The 26,565-nt window shown below is 35.7% G+C and overlaps 1 protein-coding gene across 1 annotated transcript in view; it reads right to left on the bottom strand.

Annotated features, from left to right (window-relative positions):
- The window catches only part of Glipr1l2 (GLIPR1 like 2), a 52,714-nt gene extending 26,627 nt beyond the window's left edge, over positions 1 to 26,087 (bottom strand). Inside the window, exons 1-3 of the mRNA XM_003475914.2 lie at positions 25,841 to 26,087; positions 7,600 to 7,845; positions 5,261 to 5,364 (exon numbers count right to left, since the gene is read on the bottom strand). Coding sequence (XP_003475962.1) covers positions 5,261 to 5,364; positions 7,600 to 7,845; positions 25,841 to 26,074 — 584 coding nt within the window. The 5' untranslated portion in view covers positions 26,075 to 26,087. The remainder of the gene's footprint in view (positions 1 to 5,260; positions 5,365 to 7,599; positions 7,846 to 25,840) is intronic.
- Positions 26,088 to 26,565: the final 478 nt, after the last annotated feature.

Below are 26,565 nucleotides of genomic sequence, written 5' to 3'. Positions count from 1 at the left end.
ATAAGCAAAGAGAATAAAAGGCAGCTAATAGGAAGTTGACAAATACATCCTTCTAAAATAGAAAGAGATAAAGAGATGGAACAAAGATGTGAGGAGGGGGAGGGGATAAAAATAGAATTAACAGTGCTATGAACAAGTACTGATTTCTCACAAGGAGTGTTATCATCTAACTCACTTCAACTCCTACATCTATCCATAATTATTCACTTTTCAAACATACTAAACTCATACCACCTCAGAGATTTTATGAATACACTTACAACTGGAATATTCATTAGTCATCTTCTTATCATTTGACTTTCTATTCCAGTGTTACCTCTATCTGTAACTACCCTGTCTTCTTTTACATTAATCATTCCTTATTTGATAATTCAGATTTATTTTATAGTGCACTTATTATTCAGCTAAAATATTATATATTTATATATAATTAACAAGTGTTTTTCTCTTTAATAAGACTATAAGCTAAATACAGTCATTTTTCATCAGAAATGGGTTTTCTGAATCTAGTTCACTGTCTTTTTAAAATTTTATTTATGGAGAAAAAGAAAAAAAACAGAAAAAAGTACAAGTAATACAGAATTTCAAAAAAAAACAGTATGAAGTCACTAGCTAATAGATTGCATATTGTCATCTTAGAAATAGTTGTTAAAGTTACAAAATTAAAGCATATAAAGTGGACATTCAAACAGTGAGACTGCAAACAGTTCTGTTCAATGATCCAACAAAAACTCAGTTTTTATTGGATACACTTTCTATTTTATACACTTAAATATAGATGCAGTTATATACTTTAGAGCACTTTCTTTTCCTCTTTTTTACAATGACAATTACACATTTTGGGTTTTATTACTCACACAGTTCTTACTACTTTTTTTGAAGAGAATAAAACCAAATGTGACATAACAAAACAGAGTCAGTCAAATCAAAAGGATGGATATAGTACATGATGTAAAAACAGAATACAAGGTGATCAACAATGGTTACCATAATGCCTCTTGCTATCTTAAAAAAATTTCCTATATGATCAGTTATAATAAAATTGAACAAAACAGTACAGAACAAAACCAATAAAACCAAAACATTGGAGACCTTACAGGACTTCAAAAGAATAGTCAAACCAGAATGGGCATCATGGTGAATCTTATTGTCTTCAAAGTAGTTGCCTATACTCTCATACTTGATACTATCAAGCAAAACAGAATAGAGTAAAATCAGTCAAAACAAGATGGTGAGAGCAATACAGAATTTCAAATCAAGTTAACAGGAAATCAAAGTGGGTTATTATAATATATCCTGATATTTTAAAATTTATTTTTCCCCTTAATTAAAAAGATAAAAATAAAAAAAATAAAGAATAAAAAAAGGAGATTGAGATAAAAGAGGACATAACAACACAACAGCACAAGTCAGAACATAACAATTTAAGGAACATGGTGTTTCACCACAAGATATCTCGACATAACAGTAGTTACCATAGTGTCTCTTTCCTTGAAATATTTGAGTATAACTTCTTATATTGTAGCATCAAACATATCAAGACAATATAAAACCATTCAAGAGAATGACAGTAATGCAGGGTATTTAGAACCAACTAACAGAAAATGAATAGTGGTTTCTATATTATCTCCTTGTCTATAAAAGTTTTTGTTTATACTATCCATATAATAAAATCTAATAAGATACAACATGTGAAGACTGATGGAGACAGAAGAACAAAAGCTTGATGGGACTTTAAAACAAGATGATATTAAATCAGCACTAGCTATTATGATATCTTGTTTTCTCCAAAATAGCTGTTCATACCGACAGATAATAAAATCAAACAGTCCAGAATAAAACCATTACAATTAATGAATGAAAACATTATAAGGCTTCAAAGCAATATAATGGGAAACATGATTACCACATACTTTTATGTATTGTTGTCATTTCTTACACTAGGGAAACTATTCGGTATTTATACACGTGGGTTTGATTTATTTCACTTATGAGTATAGTCTCAAGCTGCACCCATTTATTTATAAATATCTCAATGTGATCATTCTTTATAACTGAGTAGTACTCCATTGTATAAAAATACCACAACTTTTTAAACCATCCTCAGTTGTTGAACACAACTGTTTCCAAGATCTGGCTACAAGTTGTGCTGCTATAAACATGGGTGTATATATATCACTGTGATACAATGCTTTCAGTTCTTCTGGGAATATGCCTAGAAGTGGAATAGCTGGAACAATGGGACTTCCAATCCAAGCTTTTTGAGAAATCTCCAGACTGACCTCCGCAATGGTCACACCAGTCTACACTCCCACCAACAGTGCAGGAGAGTTCCTTTTTCCCTACAGCCTCTCCAGCATTTGTTGTTGTTGGTTTTCTTGATCCTGGCCATTCTTTCAGGAGTGAGATGGAATCTCAGTGTGGTTTTAATTTGCATTTCTCTAATGAGTAATGATGATGAACATTTTTTCATGTATTTATTTGCCATTTGTATTTCTTCATCTGAGAAGTGTGTATTCTTCTCAGATGCCCATTTTTGGATTGGATCTTTGAATTTTAGGGGCCTGATTTTTTTTAATTCTTTATATGTTTTAGACAGAAGTCCTTTGTTTGAGGGACAGTTCACTAACATTTTTCCCAGTTTGTGGGTTTTGTTTTCACTATGCTGGAGATTTCTTTTGACATGCAGAAACTTTTTAATAAGAGGTGATCCCAGTTATTGATTCTGGGAAGTATTTCCCATGTGGTTTGAGTCCTGTTCATGAATTCTCTACTACCCCTATGTCTTCAAGGTTTTTACCCAATTTGTCTTCCAATAGATTTAGTGTTTCTGTTTTAATATTGAGATCTTTGATCTATTTAGATTTTAATTAGGTACATGGTGATAGGCATGGGTCTAGTTTTAGTTTTTGGCATATGGAGAGCCAGTTTTTCCAACACCATTTATTAAAGAGATTGTCGTTCTTCCAGTGAACATGTTCGGCCCCTTTATCAAAGATAAGGTGGTTGAGTGTGTTTGTAGCTGTGGTTAAATCTTCTAGTCTATTCCATTGATCTTCAGCTCTGTTTTGATTCCAGTACCACATCAATTTTACTACAGTTGCTTTGTAGTATAACTTCAAGTCAGGGATTGTGATGTCTCCTGCCTTGCCTTCACTGTTTAGAACTGTCTTTGCTATTTTAGGTCTCTTCTCGCTCCAGATGAATTTTAGGAGTGATTTATCTAGATCTATGAGGTATGTTGATGGTATTTTTTATTGGGATTACATTGAATCTGTATAACAGTTTTGGGAGAATGGCCATTTTCAAAATATTTATTCTTCCTACCTATGAGCAAGGGATGTCTTTCCACTTTCTGAGATCCCCTTCAATTTCTTTTTTCAGTGTATAATAATTTTCCTTGTATAGGTCTTTCACTTCTTTTGTGAGATTAATTCCTCAATATTTCATTTTTTTGGTTGCTAGTGTGAAGGGTGTGGCTTATCTTATTTCTGTCTCTGTGATCTTGTTTGTGTATAGGGATGCTATTGATTTTTGAGTATTGATTTTGTATTCAGACACCTTGCTGAATTTATTTATTATATCTAAGAGTCAACTAAAAAAAGAGAGAACTACAGACTAATCTCCCTAATGAACACAGTTGCAAAAATCCTCAATACAATATTGGGAAATAGAATGCAGCAAATCATCAAGAAGATTATATACCATGACCAAGTGGGATTCATCCCAGACATGCCAGGATGGTTCAACATAGGTAAATCAATAAATGTAATCCAACATATTAATAAAACCAAAAGTAAGACACATGATCATTTCTGTAGATGCAGAAAAAGCTTTCAATATGGTCCAACATTCATTTATGATAAGAAACTTACAGAAAATTGGAATAGATGGTCTTTACCGCAATATAATAAAGGCCATCTATGACAAACCAACAGCCAGTATCATACTAAATGGCCAAAAATTGAAGGCCTTTACCTTAAAATCAGGCACAAGATAAGGATGTCCCTTATCACTGCTCCTATTTAATATAGTTCTGGAAATACTAGCCAGAGCAATTAGACAAAGGAGATAAATAAAAGGCGTAAAGATAGGAAAACAACAAGTTAAATTATCATTAATTGCAGATGACATATACTCTAGTTCACTTTCTTTTTTTATTTGAGAAAAAGAAAAAAAAAACAGAAAAAGGGTACAAGTTATACAGAATTTCAGAAAAAATAAACAGTAGGAAATCACTAGTTAATAGATTACATATTATTATCTTAGAAATAGTAGTAGTAGTATAATATCAGATTGCGAGAAAACTGAACTTTCCAACAGAGCTCTCCAGAGACTGAAGATCTTTGAGAGGTAGTTATTTACTATCAGAGGCAAGTACTCAGATATACGATAAACAGGTACATGATGAGTAAATGGAAGGATATGAAGACCTTGAAATGCTCATCCATATCTAAGATGTTATGGGTCTTTACATGCAAGAAAGTAGCCCCAATCAATGTCATTTCTTCTTGGTGCCCATTAAATGTTCTTCATGTTTCCCAACTGATATATTCTGAAACAATCGTTACTATGTAGCATAAAATGCTCCCACCCCCCAGTCCGTATAGTTCAGTTGCTTAGGTGACAGTTCCTATTGCAGTTCCGACTGCTTCTGTCTCCTAGAAATGGCTGGCACTGTGATACACAGCTAGGCACTATGATGCAGATTGTAAAAATCAATGAAAGACAGCCAAATATTCTGCCTCTGTATTTCTGCTTTCACATTCATAAAAACCTTTCTCTCTGGGCTTTTGGGGATTGGCATTTTAGGAATGATCCCAATCAGTGCCTATCAATGTGACATAAATCAGTCTCCAAATTCTGGATGATGTTTTGGTGTTTCTGCTTGCTGTTGCAAGTACTAAGGTAAATTTCAACATACATACTTTTCTTTCATTTTGAATTTTATTATAAATATGGCAATATAATATTTTTGAAAATATTTTAAACCTTACATTATTTAGGTTAGATATTGTGAAATAATATTAAGAGTCTTCTAGAAGGCATCACAACTAGAATACAAATAAAATCATTATGCCCAAATTATGACTTATTTCATTATAGAATTGCAAATATCTCATCTTTAGCAAAAACCTTATATTTAATCCTTTTATAGTTCATAAAACATTTAGAAGAATATACTAGGACCTAAGGAAACTTAAACTTCAACTATTCTCAATTTAGTTTTATGTACTTTTATTAATTTAAAGTAACTTACCCTGGGGCATAATTGCATATAAAAAGTGCAGCACGTGTAATATTCCCAACAGTTGAACATGCAGTCACAGCGCAACCAACTTTGTAAGAGATGTCCCAAACAAGCTAAAATACAGTGATCAAAAAATACAAAATTTAATTCTAAACACTACTCTCTCATTTTATAAACTATAATATATTCCATTCATACAAAATCTTTAACAAGCAATTCAAAGAATATGACTATTTTCATTTAGACAAAAGTAAAATTATGCTTTAGGAGAGCACTTCCAAAAGCCTTTTTAGAGAAACACTTTAACAGGTTCCATTAACATTGTATTAGGGCAAAATGGCTTGAGAACAGTGATCTAGAAAAATGCTTCAGAACCAGAGTCACATATGGTATGTTAATTTTCAACCTCTGACTGAATTCTAGTTTTAGGTCCCTGGAAACAGTGAGGAAAAATTGGAGAGAAAAAAGGTTTTGCAAAATGGAAGTAGTAAAGAGAAGAGAGAAAGACAGTAGGATTATGGAAGGGAAGCAAAGATTATGGAAGGGAGACATGGCAGAAATTGAATGGCATCAGTATGTTTCTTTCTTTTGGTTGATAAAATTACAGGATAAAAATGTAAAGGCTTTTCATCAGAAAAAAAGATGAACAAGAAAAAAGCCAGTTTCTAAAAAAAAAAAATAGATCTTGGATTAGAATGAAAAATGTAAGAATGGTGAAGACCATTTTAGAAATTCTCAGTATGGCTTTAGTATTTCCAATACTCTAAACAAGAAAGCACTTGTTTTGTTCTGTGGAACATCTGTGGAAGCAGAATCATTTTTATTAAAAAAAAACTATCTCAAATATTAGTGGTTTAAAAGTTTGACTGTTAAAGGATGATTGATATATTAAAAGAATAGAAAATGTAATTTAAGAGTTGAAAGGATGTCTAGGAAATCAAATGCAGAAAACAAGAGTGCCTAGGAGACTGGAATTAAGAAGCAGAAAATACAAAGTACAGTAGTGTGTCATGGACCAGATTTGGTTAGTTTACTGAGAGTATTATAGTTTTATATTAAGGAATCTAACACTAATATGAAAAGAAAATAGGAAATCATTTTAAATTCCTAAATAAAGAGAAAGGACAAAAAGAAAAAAAATTGAACCTTATCTAATGGAAAAAGTTCAATATGAATAAATTTCAAATTTTTAAACTTTAAATAAACCATATATCTGGGCCTACTGATTGAAAACTAATCATGTTTTAAATAAACGTGAAAGCTCATTCAGTAATTTCTTGGTTCTGATACAAATATTTATTGAAGACCTCAAAAATGTCATGCAGTGTTGAAAATATGAGGAGAAGTAAAGGTTTCTGGCCTCAGTTTTTAACAGATAGAGAATTTGAAGATTATTAAACAGAGGTGATTACTCATTCTGATATGTGAAATAAGAAAGGTGATACAAATAATAAAAAGTGATTCAGTATTCAGGTACAAGCGTGGATTGTTGGGCGTGAGGAAGGGAAATAATGTCATTGATTTTTGTTTAAAATTTTCTGTCAGTTATACTGTATTATGAAACTGGTACAAAAAATCAAGCTTCTATTTTAATAGTCAATAATTTGGAAATAATTCTTATGTTAAGAATTTGTAAATATTATTAGTAAATATTTACTGTATTCTTATTTCCTTTCCCCATGTGTTATTTTTGACAAGTGTTTTTCATTTTTGGATATACTGTATATTATGGCTTGTATCCAGAGTCTCACATGGGGTGTTTCAAGGGTGGCTGGATCTAGGATCTGTGATACTGGGATTAAGTGTGTGATGCTGCTGTTAAGGGTGCCCCATTTGGATGTGGGTGGTACTAATCAAAAGGCTTACATCTTGATAGAATATAACAGGCTGTTTCTGTTTTGTAGCCACTGCTGTTCCTATTACTGCCCTAGCTTGCTTTTACTGCCTCCTGCCTTCCACACCATGCACTGTTGTTTATCCTATGTGATGTCTCTCAGCCATGCTTCCCTAACATGGAGTCAGTTAACTATGGACTAAAACCTCTGTAACCTGTGAGCCAAATAAAACTTTCTTTAACTTTGGATGTTGGATAATTTTTGTTTCAGCAAGCAAAGCAACTAAGACACTATTGTTTTGATACTAAGTATTAGACACTAAGTATTGTTTTGATGATATAGTTTACGTAGTTGAATTATGGGTATTTTGAAGATAGAAGACTAATTAGAATTTTGACTTCCTTAGAAGTAATAATTTTACCAGTTGAGTTTATTTATAGGATAAAACATAAAACTAGAAAGCAAAGCAACTAAGAAGTATACAACATTCATAAAAACATAAAAATTAGATACCTGAACATAGTAAGAACAGTCTGCAGAGCAACTGTCATTTTGAAAAGTATAGTTTTCTCTTTCCTCATACCAACTTCTGATAACAACACTTGCATTAAATTCTTTTGCAGGGCCAACCCACATATTTTCACCAACAGAATTAAATGTAGGATGGGCCATTTGTGCTTCTTCCAGATGCTTATTACGTTCAAACACACATTTCTTCCCCCATGCTCTTGCAGTTCGTGACAGAGCTACATCCCATGTCTGGAAAAAAACACACAAGAGGCAGAGAAAATAATAGTAATAAGGTTTTTTTATGTTCTAAATTATTTTTTTGGAGTTCTGTCATTTAAGGAAAATGGTTCTAACACTGTACTTATGAGTCTTGTTTGTGGAATATTTACAGTGGAAAATGTATTTGAGACAATCATAAGGGAAATGCCCTATGACTTTCCTAGTAGTGACTTATTTTGAATATAGTTCACATACCTTATCTTGCAAAAGTTTCTAATTTTAGTTTTTTTCAAAGTAGTCTTCAACTTAATTTTTACAACTGTCCTATCCAGTGTATAATATTATTATTAGTCATGGTCACTTAGCAAAGGAGATACATTTTGAGACAGCAGTTTGGTCATTGTGTCATACAGTGTACCTACACAAACCTGGATGGTACAGGTTAGTATATATACATCTAGATTATATGGACTATAGCATCATATCTATAGTCACAGTGGCTGTTATTCTGTTACACAGAATTTATAAGTAAAACACAAAAAGGTTAACTAGACTACTTGATGTCCCATAGTAAATTGTGAAAATTGGGATTTAAATTTTAGAAATCTAATTTTCCGTTTCAAGTTAGTATACATTTTATTTCATTCATTGCTTCTCATGACTATGTACAAATCAATTATGATAGTTTCAAATTTATGTATTCAATAATGAATAAAATTACAGTTAAAAATAAAGAAAAACAGAGAAGCTTAAAGGAGACTGTTTGGGGGAGCTGAAATTTCCCAAAGAGGCCCCTAATTTCAAAATTATCCTGGGTAAAACCATGCCAGCAGGAAAGGAATCAGACAGAACTAGTGGAGCATAGAGTCACCAGGAGTTTAAGAGAGAAGGGGCTCAGTACACTGAGAAAGTCCCATGAGAGGAGAAGGATTATAAACAGAGTTCATAATAGCTAGGAAATCTGTTTCGGCATAAGACTCTAGAAGAGAACTTTCCCTCAAAACAAACAGCCAGAAAAAATAACTTCCAGTTCAGGACTCAGGGAATTATTTCCCACTTGAATAAAAGTGGCAGGAAAATACTTCCAACTCCAGAGATGCCTTTCAGACAAAGAGGCCTGGAGCTGTAATACAGTCTTAGAGCTTTACTCAGAATTTTCAGGGTCAAAGATCTATCTCACTGTTCTTCAAAGAACCTCATCCAGAGCACTGGCTCGTGAATCAAACTCATAAAGGTACACCTGCTCATTCAGTCAGGTGTGAAGATTTAGACTTCAAAGTGGTATCCTTGGAAGCTTTGGTTGAGAGATCCAGGGATTTAATCACGAAACTGATCCTATCCATGTCACAGCACCATAACTGTTAAAGAAAAATTATTTGTGACACTTGTTAATACAACAAGGAAGATATTATTCAAAACTATTGTGACAGGTGTCAAGACCATAACAATAACAAAGTAGACAGATTAGCTCAAATCCAAATATACCAAGGACAAGCAGGACTTATACACATAGAACAAAATAAAGAGGTCAGTGGATGACAAGGCACTAAAATTAAGAATTGAGGGGTTCTTGCTAAACCAACCTAAGGAATTCTTGCCGAAGGAAGACTATCATGTTAAATACTAATGGTGGGGTATTCTTTCTAAATTTGGTTAGGTAGAATTTTTGCTAGAACTTTTCAGAATGCTGGACAGGCCCACATTGAAGGTCTAATTAGAGGAGTTCAGTTTGACCAAAGAGAGAATCTTTGCCAAAATATACATATTACTGATTTTAGAAAATCAACACATTTATCTGGGCATGGTAACTCATGCCTTTAACTCCAGCACTCTGGAGGCTGAGACAAGAGGATTGTCGTGAGTTCAAGAGCAGCCTGGGTTACAAGGTGAGCTCAAGGCCTGCCAGAACTCTATGAGACCCTATGTCAAACACACACCCACACCCACACCCACACAAAGCACATTTAAAAATGTATTGCACATAACAAGAAAAATGAAGAACAAAAAACATATTATTAAGCAATTTATTCTATGTATTATCCAATATACTGCTATTTTATTTTTTGAACAGGTAATATATCCAATAGTGTCTAAAGTAAACACCAAATAAAATTACTGAAAAGTCTTACTGGCCTGCTGCCTACCCTCCCATATCTTTTAGGCCTTACACAGATAAGCAGCTGGTTCCTTATTGATCTCCCCAGTGTTATTTAAATAAAAATTTGTTTCCATTTCTCTTTCTTACATGAATCAAACTGTACTATAATTTTTCAGTTAACTAGATATTTCCTTATTAATATAGAGAGCTTCTGTGTTCCTTTCCCCTCACAAAGGCATGATACTCTTTTATTTACATGAACCATAATACTTTAGCCTCTTAATGCTAAATTTTGGTAATTTTACAATCAATTGCTAATATTAAGAAATGTGATGGTAATATAATGAATGATGTTGCATTATCTCATTTGATTCTTACATGCTATGTTCGAATAAGTATTCATAAGTGGATCCGAAAGACAATGGGAAAATCTATATGCAGGTCTTGTCAGATTCTTCTCTAAAGGGATTGCATTATTTTGTTCTCAAAACCAGTAAGACACAGAGTAGGGAAAATCTTTCTGAATTTTTATACCAAAATTCAGAGGCCATTTGGAAAAACTGATTGAACAGCTACATAAATATATGCAAAGTTTGAATGGTAGGAATGCAATATGTAGATAAAAAGAAAAATGATATATTGGGGAAAGTAATTATAATTCATACCACAGATAAAGCGCTAATTTCCCAATAAGCAAGAAGAGGGGGGAAAAAGGTTAAAGCTCTGAATAATGGATAAAGGATACTAAAAGAGCCCCCATTAGTAAGCAAATATGCACAATTTTGCTTATAGTGAGATAACTAAAAATTAAAACCACCCTCAGATATTATAGCTCCTTTATGACATCACCTAAACTCCAAAAGTCTGGCAATACTTTTCTTGGTTAGTCTACAGAGAATCAATCTAATATAGCTGGTTACCTTCACTTTTTAAATACTCCTTTCTAATCATACTTTATTTTTTAAATAATCCAAATGGACAGAAAAAATATGTGGTATAATTTTAGGATAAATATCACAGCAAATAAAAACAGACTAGTTTATACTAACTCAAATAAATTTCAAATGTATAGTTCTGAGTGAAAAACCAAGTGACATATGATAAGTACTACATGATATTTATGGAAATATAAAGCAAAAGCATCAAAAAACATACTTTTGGTGAATATAACCAGACATGTATTCAAATGCTTAAAAAATGAACCAGGAGGAAGCTGGGAAGATGGCAGATCAATAGGAAGCAAAATAAAGAGCCTGTCTGAGAGAAACAGCTCTAATGCTGGAATAAAACATCCTGGAGAAGACTAGACAAAAGGAGATGGATCCTCTTGACCCAGGAAGAAACTAAAGGGAAAAGGAAAAAAAAAAAAAAAGAAAGAAAAATGTGGATGGAATGCTGAAGCCAGATGTGCTCTCACTGGAGCCAGCCCCATTTTGTATAAAATGCTGCTGGAATCCAAAGATGTGTGGTTGTGGTGAAGTTGGGGGTTGGTGAGCCCAAGGGCCTTGTGGATAGTACGTGGTTGCAGAGGGGAGTGGTGGCTCGGAGATCTGCACCAGCTTGTGGTGAGTGTGAGGAACTTGGTCCTCCCATGGGAGTAGGAGATTGACTGGGCAACATTTTGGAGTCAGACAGGATAAACCCGAACCAGAATCTCAGAGGCTTCAGTCAGCCACTCCTAGCACAAAGCAGATTGATGAGAATTGCTTGGACTCAGTCCTGTCCCTGTGTTCAATCCAATAGCCAAGGACCAGGTCTCCCTGAAGCTAGCCCCAACTTGCCCCAACAGTGCAGAACACACTAATGTGGTGAAGACTCCCAGTGGTTGACCAGCTCAAAAGGGAGGGGTCAGCCTACCTTCCTGCTCCTGCTTGTACTTCAGTGGTTATTAGCAGAGTGGGGAGGGTAGCAATCCCTAGTCAGTATGCTTCAAAGTGTAATCATAGCCAATACAGGAAGTGCCAAGGCCCCCATTATCCACTTGTATGGAAGAAACCAGAAACATGACAAGAGGAAGATACAGAAGGAAGCCTCCAGCCTCCAGCCCAAACAGTACTGGCCCAGGAGAGGTAAACACAGAAGAGATTGTGGCTTGCACATCCGCAGTTCCTGAAAAAGCAGCATTTGACATGAAGAATTACCTTCGTAACGTTATAATAGTCAGAACAGAAATACTAGTACAAGTAAAGGAAGATATAAGAACAATAATAAAAGAAATGCTAAGTTCTTCTCAAGAAGACATAGATGGAAGAATGGAAGATAATAGAAAGGGAGAGTGTTATGGTTTATGTTTGTGTCCCCCAGGCCTCATGAGTTTGCATTGTTCATTTGTGATGGTTCATTGTATAGTGCTTGGACTGATGGCTCCACCCACATAGGGGTGGAGTCAGGATGTGATGTAATGGCAGGAAGGTGTGTTTTTCTCTTTGCTGGTTTGAGTTTGCTGTTGGCGACTGCCAGGAACTGCGGTGCAGCCATGCCTGCCTGTCTTGGAGCCAACTGAGTGTGGACTGAAACCTCCAAAAACTGTAAGAAATAAACCCTTCCTTTCCCAACTTGGGCATCAGGTATTTTGTCTCAGCAAAGAGTAAAAAGTAACTAAGACAGAAATTTGGTACTGAGGAGTGGGGTCGTTTGCTGTGACTATACCTGGCCATGTTTTTCAAGAGGCTTTGGAAATGGCTTGTGGGTGGAGTTTGGACATGCCTGGATGCATAGAGCTGGAGCAGCTTAGGCTGTTCTGTAGAGGAGATTCTGGTCAGAGCTCAGGAGACCAGAAAGCTGATAGAAAGCCTGATGGCAAAAACCAGGCTTGGGAGGTTTCTGCTGGGAAGGACTGCATTGGTTGTTGGACTCCACATGATGTGTGTTATGGCTTAGCAGAAAGTTTGTCTGCATTTTGCTCCTGCCCAGAGACTTTACCTGAGACTGAGACAAAGGGCAATAGACTGATTAATCTTGAAAAAGAAATTAAAAAGCAACCAAATGTTGAGGCTGTGGCATGGCTAATGTTGGTGGCTTTCAGCCAGCTTTATGTTTCGAATCAGGAGCAAAGAGCCCAGCAGGATAATGTACAATGCTGTGAGTTTGGCCCGAAGGAAGATTCCAGGAAGGGTGTGGATTGTAAAGACAGAGTTGAGATTTTGATTCCTGAGGAGAAACAGAGAGATAAGAAAGATGGCCCTGGGGCATCCCAGGAAGCAGGTCCCCACCCTGTGCAGCCTCATAGCAAAGATGAAGAATGCCATGCTCCAGAATGGCAACAGAGGCCACGTGAGGTTCCAGAATGGCGGCAACACAGAGAAGCTTTTCATCACAATCAGGTAGACAGAGCCCTGCGATCCAGGCAACTGACCCCTACAGTCAAGAGAGAGAAAAGCCTGGCTACTACTTCAGCTAACAGCAAACCTTGGCGGCATCCACAAGGTACTAATTTTAGGTGCAAGGAAAATGCACGAATTCTGAGGGTAAGACGGCTTCCACCTCAATTGTAAAGGGCCTGGGAGGCCAAGCAGTGTGACCCTGAGAGGGCAATTTGTGCAGATGTAAAGGTGAAGCCGAAGGTGCAGTAGAGACCCCAGAAGTTTGGAAAAGCCAGGAATGTGGATGATCCAAGGGAAGCTGCAAAAAGTGAGCAGAGAAGATTTAAGAGAAAAGCTGCGGGAGTTGAAATCACCAGAAGTGCCCTGGGGATGGAATCACCCAAGGCTTTTGCAACTTGCAACCAGATTGCTTCAGATGCTGAGTGTAGAACTCTAGGACTTAATGTTTGCCCTGCTGGATGTTGGAATTGCTTTGTTTCGAATGCTTTCTATTCTCCTGTTTGTAACTTTTGGAATGGTAATGTTTATCTTGTGCCTTTGCATTTCGGAAATGTTTAACCTTGTTTCTTTTGTACAGGGGTTTACAGTTAAGAGTTTGCCATAGATCTTGGAGGAGACTTGGGACTTGGACTTTTCAGCAATGTTGAAGCTGTTAGGACTTTGGCAACTCTTGGAGGTGGACTAAATGTCTTTTGTATAAAGGATGTATATGAGTCCTGGGGGCCAGGGGTGGAATGTCATGGTTTATGTTTGTGTCCCCCAGGCCTCATGAGTTTGCATTGTTCATTTGTGATGGTTCATTGTATAGTGCTTGGATTGATGGCTCCACCCACATAGGGGTGGAGTCAGGATGTGATGTAATGGCAGGAAGGTGTGTTTTTCTCTTTGCTGGTTTGAGTTTGCTGCTGGTGGCTGCCATGAGCTGCGGTGCAGCCATGCCTGCCTGTCTTGGAGCCAACTGAGTGTGGACTGGAACCTCCAAAAACTGTAAGAAATAAACCCTTCCTTTCCCAACTTGGGCATCAGGTATTTTTTCTCAGAAATGAGTAAAAAGTAACTAAGACAGAGAGAAACCTTTGATGAAGAATATAACAAAATCTAGAATACATGAAACAGATTCAAAGAGATCACCAGGAAATTAAAAACTCCATTGAAAGCTCGCAAAACTGCTTGAGAGAAACTTAAGATAGACTATCAAACTTGAAGACAGGTTTGCAACTTGTGATCATGAAAGATCTTTTAAAAATAACAAGGAACCAGGAAAAAACAATACAAAGGCTAGAAGATGATAAGAGGATCTATAACTTAAGAATAAAAAATGTGAGTGAAAAAGCAGGGGTAAACACAAAGGAAATACAAAGGCTATTTACAGAAATAATTAAAGAAAACTTTCTAAGCATAGGAAAAGGAAATGATATTTAGATATATGAGGCATACAGAACTCCAGTCAGCTATAACCAAAATAGATCTACAACCAAACATATAACAATAGAGATCCCAGAAATTCAACACAAGAACAGAATATTAAAAGCTGTCAGAGAAAAGAAACAGATCACATATAAAGGAAAACCCATTAGAATCATGACAGACTTCTCGACACAAACCAAGAAGAGCTTGGAGCGAAGTATTCCAACCCCTGAAAGAAAATCCAACCCAGATTGATGTACCCTGAAAAACTATCTCTCAAAATTAATGGAGAGACAAGATGCTTCCATGACAAAAAGAAATTGCGGGAGTTTGTGACCACTAATCCAACCCTACAAAAAACACTGAAGGACATTCTAGAGAGAGAGAAAAAAAAGACCATAGTTTCAAGAACAGTGACAGAGGGGATTCACTGAATGGGGCAAACATTGGAATGAAGGTGAAAAGTAGACAACCAACTATAGAAAAATAATATTGCAGAGATGAGACAGAGAAGGTTGGCCAAAATTGCTAACATGGATGGCCTCGATACACTAATAAAAAGAAACACAGGCAGAGTGGATCAGGAGATAGGATCCATCAAGATGCTCTATATAAGAAATAGAGTTAACCTGTAACATGGTTTATGGACCAAAGGTCAAAGACGAGCAAATAATGCTCTATGTGACACAGAACCAGAAAAAAGGGGGGGTAGCTCACCCATCAGCTTCATATTGGTTGGAAAGACATGACAGTTTTATACAATGGAGAACAACTCAGCTATAAGGAAGGAAAACCTTGAGGCTCTCATATGTAAATGGATACAACTTGTGACCAAGCTCAGGGGTAAAAAGGTTCAGAACCACTTAGGTAAATAGTGGGTTGCCTTACTAACCTAAAAACTAAAGGAGTTAGTGGTATACAAAATATACAATGTATGGTGGGAAAGTAAAAGGGGAGGAATTGTCTAAATAGAGAAGGCAGAGGACATTGTTAAACTTGTATCATGATTTGAAACCCATATTGCTTTCATCACTCTGTTTAGTTTGGTTATATTCTGTTCCAGTTTGTCTACTGGTACTAGATTCTAAGGCATAGACAGCTATTTCAAAGATAACAGGATATATTACAGCAATCATTTGTAATTTTCTATTAACTTAATCTGAAACCCTGTATTGCCTTCAATTGCCTTGTTTTGACTGATTTTATTTGAATTTGTTTTGTTTGTTGCTGTCTTGTCTTGACTGATTTTATTCAAATCTGTTATATTTGATAGTATTAAGTCTGAGAGTATAGGCAACTACTCTGCAAACAATAAGATTCACTATGATACCCATTCTAGTTTGACTATTACCCTCTTTTGAAGCTCTATAATGTCTTCAATGTTTTGTTTTTATTGACTTTGTTCCATACTGCTATGTTCAATTTTATTGTACCTGATGAAAGAGGCAATTCTATTGAAAATAACAAGAGACATCATGGTAACCATTGTGGATCACCTTGTATTGTGATTTTAAATCATATACTATGTCCATCCTTTTTTTTTGAATGATCCCAGTTTTGTTTTTATTTTATTTGGTTTTATTCTTTTCAAAATAAAAATTAAAAAAAAATGAACCAGAAGAATTCATATCAAACTCAAAAATCACTGCTTCTGGGAATGGACAAAAAGAGGGAAAAGGGCTGAATTGTGTATTAAAGGGTGTTAATACTATAAATTTTAAAACTAGAAACTGTTACTTATAATATTTAAGTCAAATATTATTATTAAATATCAAGCTATAGATCATTTTTTGGTACATAAGGATAGCGCAAACCTAAGTCTTGGCCCTCTTACTAGTATTACAAGATTAAAGTAGAATTAGTAGTTACCCAATTTTATGAGAACCCAGAAAAAAGAAAGGTGGGATTCTAAGCTTGTAACATCCAATAATGTAAGACAGCTTCCACAACAAAGAGAACTAAAGTAAGATACAATATTCTGATATTGAAAATATGCAAAATTTATGAATAAAAATTTAGGTTGAATCTATGAAATCATATTTGTCCTCTGGAAAAAAAAATAAGTGAAGACTTCATATAGTTCACTCTACAAAAAATGGAAACATTTTCAAAATCTACTGAGCTCAAAGGAAAGAAGGGTAATGTTTAGGTGCCAGAAGTGAAAAGTCAAAATCCAGGGTAAAAATTCATTAGCCTAATCTAAGGAGAGTGGCTATTTTACCAGATGCAGATACAGATACAGATATAGATATGTATATAGATATATAGATGTATTACTAATATTGGAACGAAGATTCAGCCATCCAGCCACAAAAGACAAGTTGTAGGCCTGAGACCTTTGGAAAGATTAGGACTATAACTTCTGCCTAAATGAAAAGACTCTAGAAAATTCAACACAGCTAACCAGGGAACTGAAAGAATATTAGACAGAAAAAAAATTAATGGTCATGTAAGAAATTTAAGTGGAAGCATATACTATGAATATATGTGGAAATGTACTTCCATTTGTCTGTTAAATATGCAATCATAAAATTAATATAAAAGCTTATTGTAAGAGAGCAATGAAGCACAATATTACTCTGGAAATATTTAGACAACATGGCATCCTTTCGCATAGTTTCTACTGATGAGTATATGACTGAAGATGAGAATATGAGGTTAAATAAGAAAATTAACACCTGAACAAAAATAAGAAATTAAAAAAATTTTATAAAAATAATTTATTCAAAATGAATAGCAAATTGAGTGTAGAAATAAAATCTTAAGAATAAAACACTGGAAGAAATGACCATTCTTAAAAAGATCTAGAAAGTTTAAAGAATGAGCCCCATATACATATTGTAAAAGGCTGAAAAGAGAACTAGTGATTGAAAAAGAGTTTTGAAAAAAATGATTCAGAAGAATAGAGAAAAAGAGACTACATGAGAAGAAAAATATCTGTGAAGAAAATGAATGGAAACATGAAACACAAAACGGGAGGAACATGAAACACTCTGTGGAATAGTCCTGAAGAATTTTGGTCTTTTCAATAGATATCAACACAAAGATTCAAGAAGATCAAGCCTTGAACAGAATAATTAAATTAATTAATTAAGTAAGTAAAATGCACACCACATCAGCATGGTAAAACTACAGGTCCAAAAAAGGAAAAAAAATATTTAAACTATCTAACGATGAAAAACAAATTATCTTTAAAAGAGTGAAAATAAGGGGAGAACACGGAAGATAGATAACAGCAGCTACAGAAGCTCTCTGAGACAGCCAGCTTAAATTACAGGAATGGTGTGGTGTGAAGAGTCCTAAGCAAGGGGAGATATCCCTGGCGACCCAGGAACAAACTAAGCTGAGAGCAACCAACTGGAAATGCAGTCCCGGTGCAATAACCAGAACAGATTAAAATCTCAGCACCGAAGCTGGAACCAGTGCCTCTGGACACCGTGATTTAAATTTCCTGATGCCACTGCTGCATCTGAATTGGCACAGCAGGGGGAGAGATGCATGAAAGCTCTGAGAGCGGGAATCAGTGAACAGAGTTGAGAGTGGGACTGGCGGGGAGCCCTGCATCGATCTGTGGTGAGTGAGAGGAACGGGGACCCTTCCATAGACTAGGAGGCTCCAACAGAGGACATTCTGAGACTTGGCAGACTAGCTAGAACAGGACGCTGCAGTGACTTTAGTCACATATTCTCCTCTCAAGCAGGATTGGTGGGGAGCACTTAGCCTGGGTGATGCTGTGGAATAAGACCCAGTAGGCTAGCCCAAACCAGCTCCCAGTGCCTGGCAGTGCACCCTAGCAGTGAAGCCTTCAGTAGGTTGACCTGGAGGGGTGGGCCCAGCAGAGGCTGCCCAGGTCTGTGTCTCCCTAGTACACTGCAGTGTGAGGGAACACCTACCCGGTGGATTCAAACAAACTGTAACTGACAAAGAAAGAAACTGGGCCTCCTATATATGCTTGTATGGAAGGAACAAAAAAGTATGGGAAGAGGGAGCAATAAGAAAGGGTCCTCCGTCCCTATCCTGAGAACACTGATCCAGGAAAGGAGATCAGTAAATGCAAAGGAGAATGAGGACAGAAAACACGCCAGATCAGACATGGCACCAATAGACATAAAGCAATATCTCCGGAGCCTCAGAGACGAGTTCAAAAGTGAAGTATTTAATGAAGTAAGGCAAGATATAAGTAGAATAGTTAGAGAAATAATAAGCACCACCCAAGAAAAAACAGATAGTGGAATGGAAGAACAGAAAAAAAAGGGAAGAATTGTTTGATGGACAAAATAGAGAAAACATAGAATACGTGAAGCAGGTTCAAAGAGATTACCAGGAAACTAAAAACTCCACTGAAAGCTGGCATAACAGCTTGAAAGAAGCTAAAGATAGATTAGCTGAACTGGAGGACAGATTTGTAAAGTGGCAGCATGAAATGAAAAACTTCTTAAAAATAACAAGGAAACAAACAGCAATAATACAAAGGCTAGAAGATCATAAGAGGATCTATAACTTAAGAATTAACGTAAAAGAAGAAGTAGGGACATAAACAAATGAACTACAAAGGCTATTCACAGAAATAATCCAAGAGAATTTCCCTAATTTAGCAAAGGGTAAAGATACTCAGATGTATGAGGCACACAGGACCCCAGCCACCTACAATCCAAACAGAGCTACACCCAGGCATATAATAATCAAAATTCCAGAAATCCAATATAAGAATAGAATATTAAAAGCCATCAGAGACAAGAAACAGATCGCTTACAAGGGAACACCCATCAGAATTACAGCAGACTTCTCGGCACAAACCATCAAATCACGAAGAGCATGGGGGGAAATAATTCAAGCTTTGAAAGATAATAATCTCCAGCCAAGATTGATATATCCTGTACAACTGTCTCTGTAAATTGATGGAAAAACAAGGTGCTCCCAGGATAAAGAGGAATTAGGGGAATTTGCAACCACCAATTCAACTCTACAGAGAACACTGCAGGATATTCTAAAAAAGAAAAATACCAAGATTCCAGAAACAGTGGCAGAGAGGCCACAATGAATGGAGCAGAAAGTGAAATGAAGAAGACAAACTGACAACTAATGACAGAAAATGAACTCAACAGAAAAGAGGCAGAGAAGGTTGGATGGTAGGAAAAGCTATTTTGGAGAAAACAAGACATCATAATAGCTAGTACTGATTTAATATCATCTTGTTTTGAAGTCCCATCAAGCTTTTGCTCTTCTGTCTCCATCAGTCTTAACATGTTGTATCTTATTGGATTTTATTATATGTGATAATATAAACAAAAACTTTTATAGACAAGGAGATTATACAGAAACCATTGTTCATTTTCTGTTAGTTGATTCTAAATACCCTGTAATGCTGTCATTCTTTTGAATGGTTTTACATTGTCTTGATATGTTTGATACTACAGTATACCAAGTTATACTCAAAGATTTCAAGGAAAGCGACACTATGGTAACTACTTTTATGTCGGGATATCTTGTGGTGAAACACTATTTTGCTTAAATGGTTATGTTTTGACCTGGGCACTTTTGTTGTTATTCCCTCTTTTATCTCAATCTCCTTTTTTTATTACTTATTTTTTCATTTTTATTTTTTAATTAAGGGAAAAATAAATAAAAAATAGCAGGATATATTATAGTAACCCACTTTGATTTCCTGTTAACATGATTTGAAACTCTGTTTTGCTCTCACCATCTTGTTTTGGCTGATTTTACTCTATTCTATTTTGCTTGATAGTACCAAGTTCGAAAGTATAGGTAACAACTGTGAAGACAATAAGATTCATTATGATACCCATTCTGGTTGACTATTATCTTCTTTTGAAGTCCTCTAATGTCTCCAATGTTTTTGGTTTTATTGGTTTTGTTCTCTACTGTTTTGTTCAATTTTATTATAACTGATGATACTAGGCAATTCTTTTTAAGATAGCAAGAGGCATTATGGTAACCATTGTTGATCACCTTGTGTTTTGTTTTTACATTATGTATTATGTCCATCCTTTTGATTTGACTGACTCTGTCCTGGTATGTCATATTTGGTTTTACTTTCTTCAAAAAAAAAAGTAATAAGAACTGTGGGAGTAATAAAACCCAAAATGTGTAATTGTCATTGTACAAAAGAGAGGAAAAGAAAGTGCTCTAAAGGATATAACTGCATGTATATTTAAGTGTATAAGATAGATAACCATATTACTGAGTTTTGTTGGTCACTGAACAGAACTGTTGGCAGTCTCACTGTTTGAATGTCCACTTTATATGCTTTAATTCTGTAACTTGAACAATTATTTCTAAGATGACAATATGTAATCTATTAACTAGTGATTTCCTACTGTTTATTTTTTCTGAGATATCCCTGCTGAATATACAGAATATATATTTTGTACAACTTGTACCCTTTTTGTTTTTTTTTTCTGATTCTCCTTGAATAAAATTTTTTAAAAAAGGAAAAAAAAAGAGCGAAAATAAGACCTGTAATCTCAAATTTTGGTACTTTCAGAATGATCTGAGGAACTGAAAAAATACAGATTATTGGGTTTAAAACCAAGAATTTCAGATTTACTAGGTCTAGCGAAGGGCCTCAGAATTTTCATTTCTAACAAATTGACATGTAACACTCATGTTTTTGATATAAGGAAGTGCTGAGTTCAACTAACAGAAGAAATATTAAAATCAACAGGGAAAGCCGGAAGATGATTTTGAGAGAAAACCCTATCATTCTAGAGTGAGTATGAAATGAAGACTTTTAGATATAGAAACACTGACTTCATTATTTACACATCCTTAATGAATGAACAGTTAGAAAATGTATTTTAGACATAAGAAACCTGAATCCAGAAAGAAGTGGGCTACAAAGAGGAATGATTAGCAAAGAAATTGGTCCTGATAAATCTGAACAAAAATTAAAAATAATTATGATGAAATAATGTGAAACAACACCTGCTATGCCGTGCTGTGTGTGTGTGTGTGTGTGTGTGTGTATGTGTGTGTGTGCATGCGTGCGTGTGTGGGTGAATGTACGTGGTACTAGGGACTGAATTTAAACCCAGACCTTTATGATCTACATCTCTGGTCTTTTTTTTTTCTTTTTTGAGCAGAGTCTTGCTAAGTCACTATGTTGCTCAGAGTGGTCTTAAACTTGGATCTTTCTGTCTCTACCCCCCAGAGTGCCAGGATTATAGGCATGTACCACCATGCCCAGCCAATGCCCTATTAAAACAACCAATGGACTAACAAAGAAATCACCAGACAAATTGAGGGTATATAAAAATAAAAACAATATACTCAGGTATGGAATACAGTAAAGCTAGAGCTAAAATGAAAATGTACAACTGTGGTAGTTGTACATTTCAACAATTTAACAGTTCAACAATTTAACCTGCACATCTTCCTATGATATCTAGGTAGAAGCTTCTATTAATATGCAACTCTTATATCTGCATGCCTGAACAACCATATGAATTATGTCAAGGTCTATAATGAGCTCCAAGGGTGACCCCTTGGACAATGCCTGAAGAGCTTTCTGAGAGCCTGGATGGCTGAACATGGTGAAATGAATCCCAGGCAGCAATTCCCTACAATAATCCTTCTTGAGCAGGAGGCCCAAGGGCTTTCTGCTCAAATGAAAGGTTTATTTTTTGTATAATCTTGAGCTTGCAATAGGCAGCATCTAGATGATATCTGAGATCCCCTCAAAGTATCTTTGTTTCTTGTTTCAGTTCAGAGTTCTTGGTTTCTTTTAAATTGTACTAATCCAGTTGGCAGCCACACCTCCTTTGGTCCTAACACAGGGCATTGAACTCATGACTTCATACTTTCCAGGCTGGCATTTATGCCACTGAGCTAAATCCCCAGCCCCTATGTGTGGTTTTATTGGGGCCAAAATTTAAATGACTCAAATCTAGATTTTCTGTTCTTTGCTCCTGATTCTAATTGATTAAAAGTAGCCACCAACGCTCATACTATAACCTGAACATTTGGTCGATTTAAAATGTTCTCCTCCACAACATTTAGTCTATTGTCCTAGAGATTAGCTATACACAAAGTTTTAGGGCATAGAAAATCACAGAAAAATTCTTTTCCAGAATAAAACATGCATGGTCTCTTGTCCAACTGCCCTTAGTCCATATTCCCAACAGAAACCTCATGAGTCTGACATTCACTGTATGTTTTTCCTATCAAGGTTCTGGCCTTTGAACTCTAACCATTACTACTCATCAAGCTCTGCTTATAGTAAATCAAAGCTTTTATAGCCTGCATGTCCAAATCTTTTCATATTCCTCTGACAAACTTCTTCCAAAGCCTTCTCTGAACTATATAATCAGGTACCATTATGGCAAGGATCACTCATCTTTAGTATCAGTTTTGGGTAGTGATGAGCTGTTCTGTTGTGGGACAAAATATGAACCACTCACAACTTAAAAGAAGAGAGGTTTATTGTTTTAAGAGTTCAGTCTAAGATTTGCTGGCTTCCATGGCAGAAACCTGATGGTAGAACAGTGGGGTGGAGTAAAGCTTCTCCCGTCATGTAGGCTGGGAAGCAGAGCTGGGGAATATTTGCAAAGAGAAATGGGCCAGGGGCAAGATATTATATGCAAGGTTACACTTCCATGACTCACTCAGATACATTCAAAAGTGTGATTGACTAGTCCCTTGTGTGGTCACCAGTTAATCATATTTATAATCTGGCTTAACTGTCACATCAACTAAATCTCTATCATCAAGAAAACAGGTAATATCAAGTGCTGGTGAAAATGTGGAGAGGCTGAAATCCTTTTGCATTCCTTATGGGAAACTGGGACAGCCACTATGGAAAACAGAATGCCTTATAAAAGAACATAAAATTATCATATGACCCAGAAATTTCAATTGGATTTCTTAATAGAAGGGAGAAGCAGAATCTAAAACTATATGTGAACACAAATGCTCACTGCAGCATTAAACACAACAGCCAAAAGGTCGAAGCAAACCAAGCGTCTGAACTGATGCATCAATAGACAAAATTAGTATAAACATCTGGTCGAATATTGTTTAGTCTTAAAGAGGAAAGAAATTCTAATAATATGATAACATGAACTTAGAAGATATGCTGAATGAAATAAACCAGTCACAAAGAGAAATACTGTGTGACTCCACTTATAAAGAACATGAGGTAACTTAAGCAAATTTATAGAAACAGAAAATTCAACAATAGAATCCAGGAATGGGGGAAGGAAGAAAAATGAAGACTAATTGTTTGGCAGGTATGTAGTTATGGTTAAGAACACGAAAAACATACTGGAGATGGGTGGTAGTGATGCTTGCACAACAATATGAATGTCATTAATGCCACAAAACTATTCACTTAAAAGTGGCTAAAATGGTAAATATAATATTATATAATTATAATATAATATAGTATTATAATAATATAATATACTATAGTATACATTTTGAAAGTAATACTTTTTTGGTATTATAAGACAATGTAACAAAAATATCACACATTAATAATGTGGACATAAAAGGGAAGTACTCATAACTTAGGTTTTCTGAGGTCTTTTTATTAAGAAGGAAATTATTGATATTAATTTTGGAATTTGCAATGTGAAGCATGTATATAACAAAATTAAGATTAACCAGTAAAGAATAAAAAAATCGATTGCCAAACACGTAAACAATATAGTGTTATGATATTTACATGTTATTTATTTCCAGTGTTAAACTATACTGAAAATATCACTACTTTATTTATTTTTGGTATCAGGAATAGAACTTAGGGTCTTGTGTATGCCAGGCAGGTGCTGTGCTGCTGAACTACATCCCTGGCAATATCATTACTTTAAACGTGTCCAAATTTTAAATTATAGAATGTAGGTTCACAAGTATGTTATATTTTATATTTTAAATATTATATAATTTTTAGAGATCAGAAATATAAAATCTATAAAGAATTTTAGGAAATATTTTGTGTTTATCAATTTTCAGGAGGAAGGATAATTACAAATTTGGAAGAAACAAACACAAAAGGTGAGAAATATATGGTTAAAATTCTGAAATAGCTCTGAATTCTATGGCTGAATTCAAAAGATGAAATCTGGCTTGGAAAATACCTTGTTCAGCAAACAGGAGCACAGTGGTATTCCAGTTACTAGTAACTGGTTGTAAGAAGTCAAACAGTAGCAAAACCCAAGAAGTATAAAAAAACATTTAGTTAGACAGGGTCACAAATTAGAGGCAATCCACATGCACAAGTGCTAGTCTGTGCATTTAATACCAAACAAACTATGAAAACCTGGACAAAATTTATGTCAAGATAGGAGTACCAAGCTCAATGAATTTCTCTGTGGTAAAGTACGTCTGAGCATATAAAGAAGAGATGTACCTAAGAGGAAATGGTGATAATACAAAAGATAAAGAAAATGAACAAGAACTAAAACATGTGCAATCATAATAGCATTTGCAATTAAAAAATCAAACCCTTAATTTATTTATCCCACAGCTGAAATTTTTGGTAAGGTATAATCCTGAAGGAGGAGATGAGAGGACATGTGTACTGAGGTCATCTTTGCAATATAATTTGTAATGCACATTAGAAGTTATTAAATGCCGACTAGGAAGATGATTATTTTCTTGCTGGATTTCTTTGCCATTTTTAATGACTATCATTAAATCTCCATTGCAATAAGGGATTATTATTTAATGAGATGTTATATGGAAATAAGATAAAAAGGGGTGGGGGCGACAGTAAGAACAACATTGTATGAGAATGCAAAATCAAGAGTCTAGTCCAGAGTGAGGAGATGCTGACTGCCCGGGTAGGAAAATGAAGTGAGTGCCAAAAATTCAATAACAAAAACAAATTCTATTTTTTCAAAGTCAGAATTAATGTGAAAACTTTCACAATGGGGAAAAATTCAAAATTTTAAATAAAAATATGAACCGAACTTGCCTTACTCTGAATACGCCTCACTTGATTCAAATTCGTATCAAGGATGTTGTATTGTTTAAAATTTTGAAATGTTCATTACTCTGTTTGCCTCAGGCTGCGTCCCACACACCGAATCATGTGTACAGTATTTTAGATCCTAAACTACCAGAGGAGTTCTCTGAGATTCTTAGGACTCAGAGCAGTGGGCTTAAATTTTCCAGCTCAGAAGGGAGCCCGGGGACAAGGGAGAGGGGGCCTTGAGAAACGGCCTTTGGGCCTCACCATGAAGCGCATGTTCGCCCCTCCAGGGTTCACTTTGCTGCGGAGCTCATTATGGAGGTTCACATACTCATTGATAAAGTCTACGTCTTCCTCGTGTGGCAGAGATTTGGCATTCAAACTGGAACCCAACAGTAGTATCCACAACTCACAAAGCTGCAGCTTCCAAAAGCTTCCTAGCGCCAGAGGGAGCAATTGGGAGCACCTCTCCGGGTCCGAGGGCCTTGGGGCTTTCATGATCCTCCTAGCCGGACAGGTCGCTGCGCATGCGCCAGCCCGCCCCTGCGCTCTGCCAATCCGCGGGGCTGTGCTGGGAAACCTGGGTACCAGGAAGCGGAAATGGAAGTGAAGGAAGAGGGCAAATGGGAACTTCCAGGTGGAGCAAGTTCAGGGTAAATGCCTGCCTGCTAACTAAAAGGGAGACTTGAGTTAAATGAGTACTGCACACAGGCTTTTCACTGTTCTAGTCTCTCAAAATATCTATCTAGAAATTATTTCTGAAAGGGAATGATGTCTGTTAACCAACTCAGTTTGTGTGGTAAATGCCAGTTGCTGAATACTGAACACGATTGAAGAGTCATCTACCCATGCAAGGGAAAATAGTCATTCATCCTGTGTTGCTGATAAAAACTCAATAAACATTGTTTGCCCATCCTTATCCACTGAGTTGGAAATTTGCTGTATGACTCACCATTTATTCATTTGTTCATCGTGTATAGAATGACGTC

The sequence above is a fragment of the Cavia porcellus genome, unplaced genomic scaffold (genome assembly GCF_034190915.1).
Source record: "Cavia porcellus strain 051 isolate PalLab524CR breed Dunkin Hartley unplaced genomic scaffold, mCavPor4.1 scaffold_8, whole genome shotgun sequence".
In the NCBI taxonomy this organism is placed as follows: Eukaryota; Metazoa; Chordata; class Mammalia; order Rodentia; family Caviidae; genus Cavia; species Cavia porcellus.
This window is presented reverse-complemented; position numbering and strand designations above follow the sequence as displayed.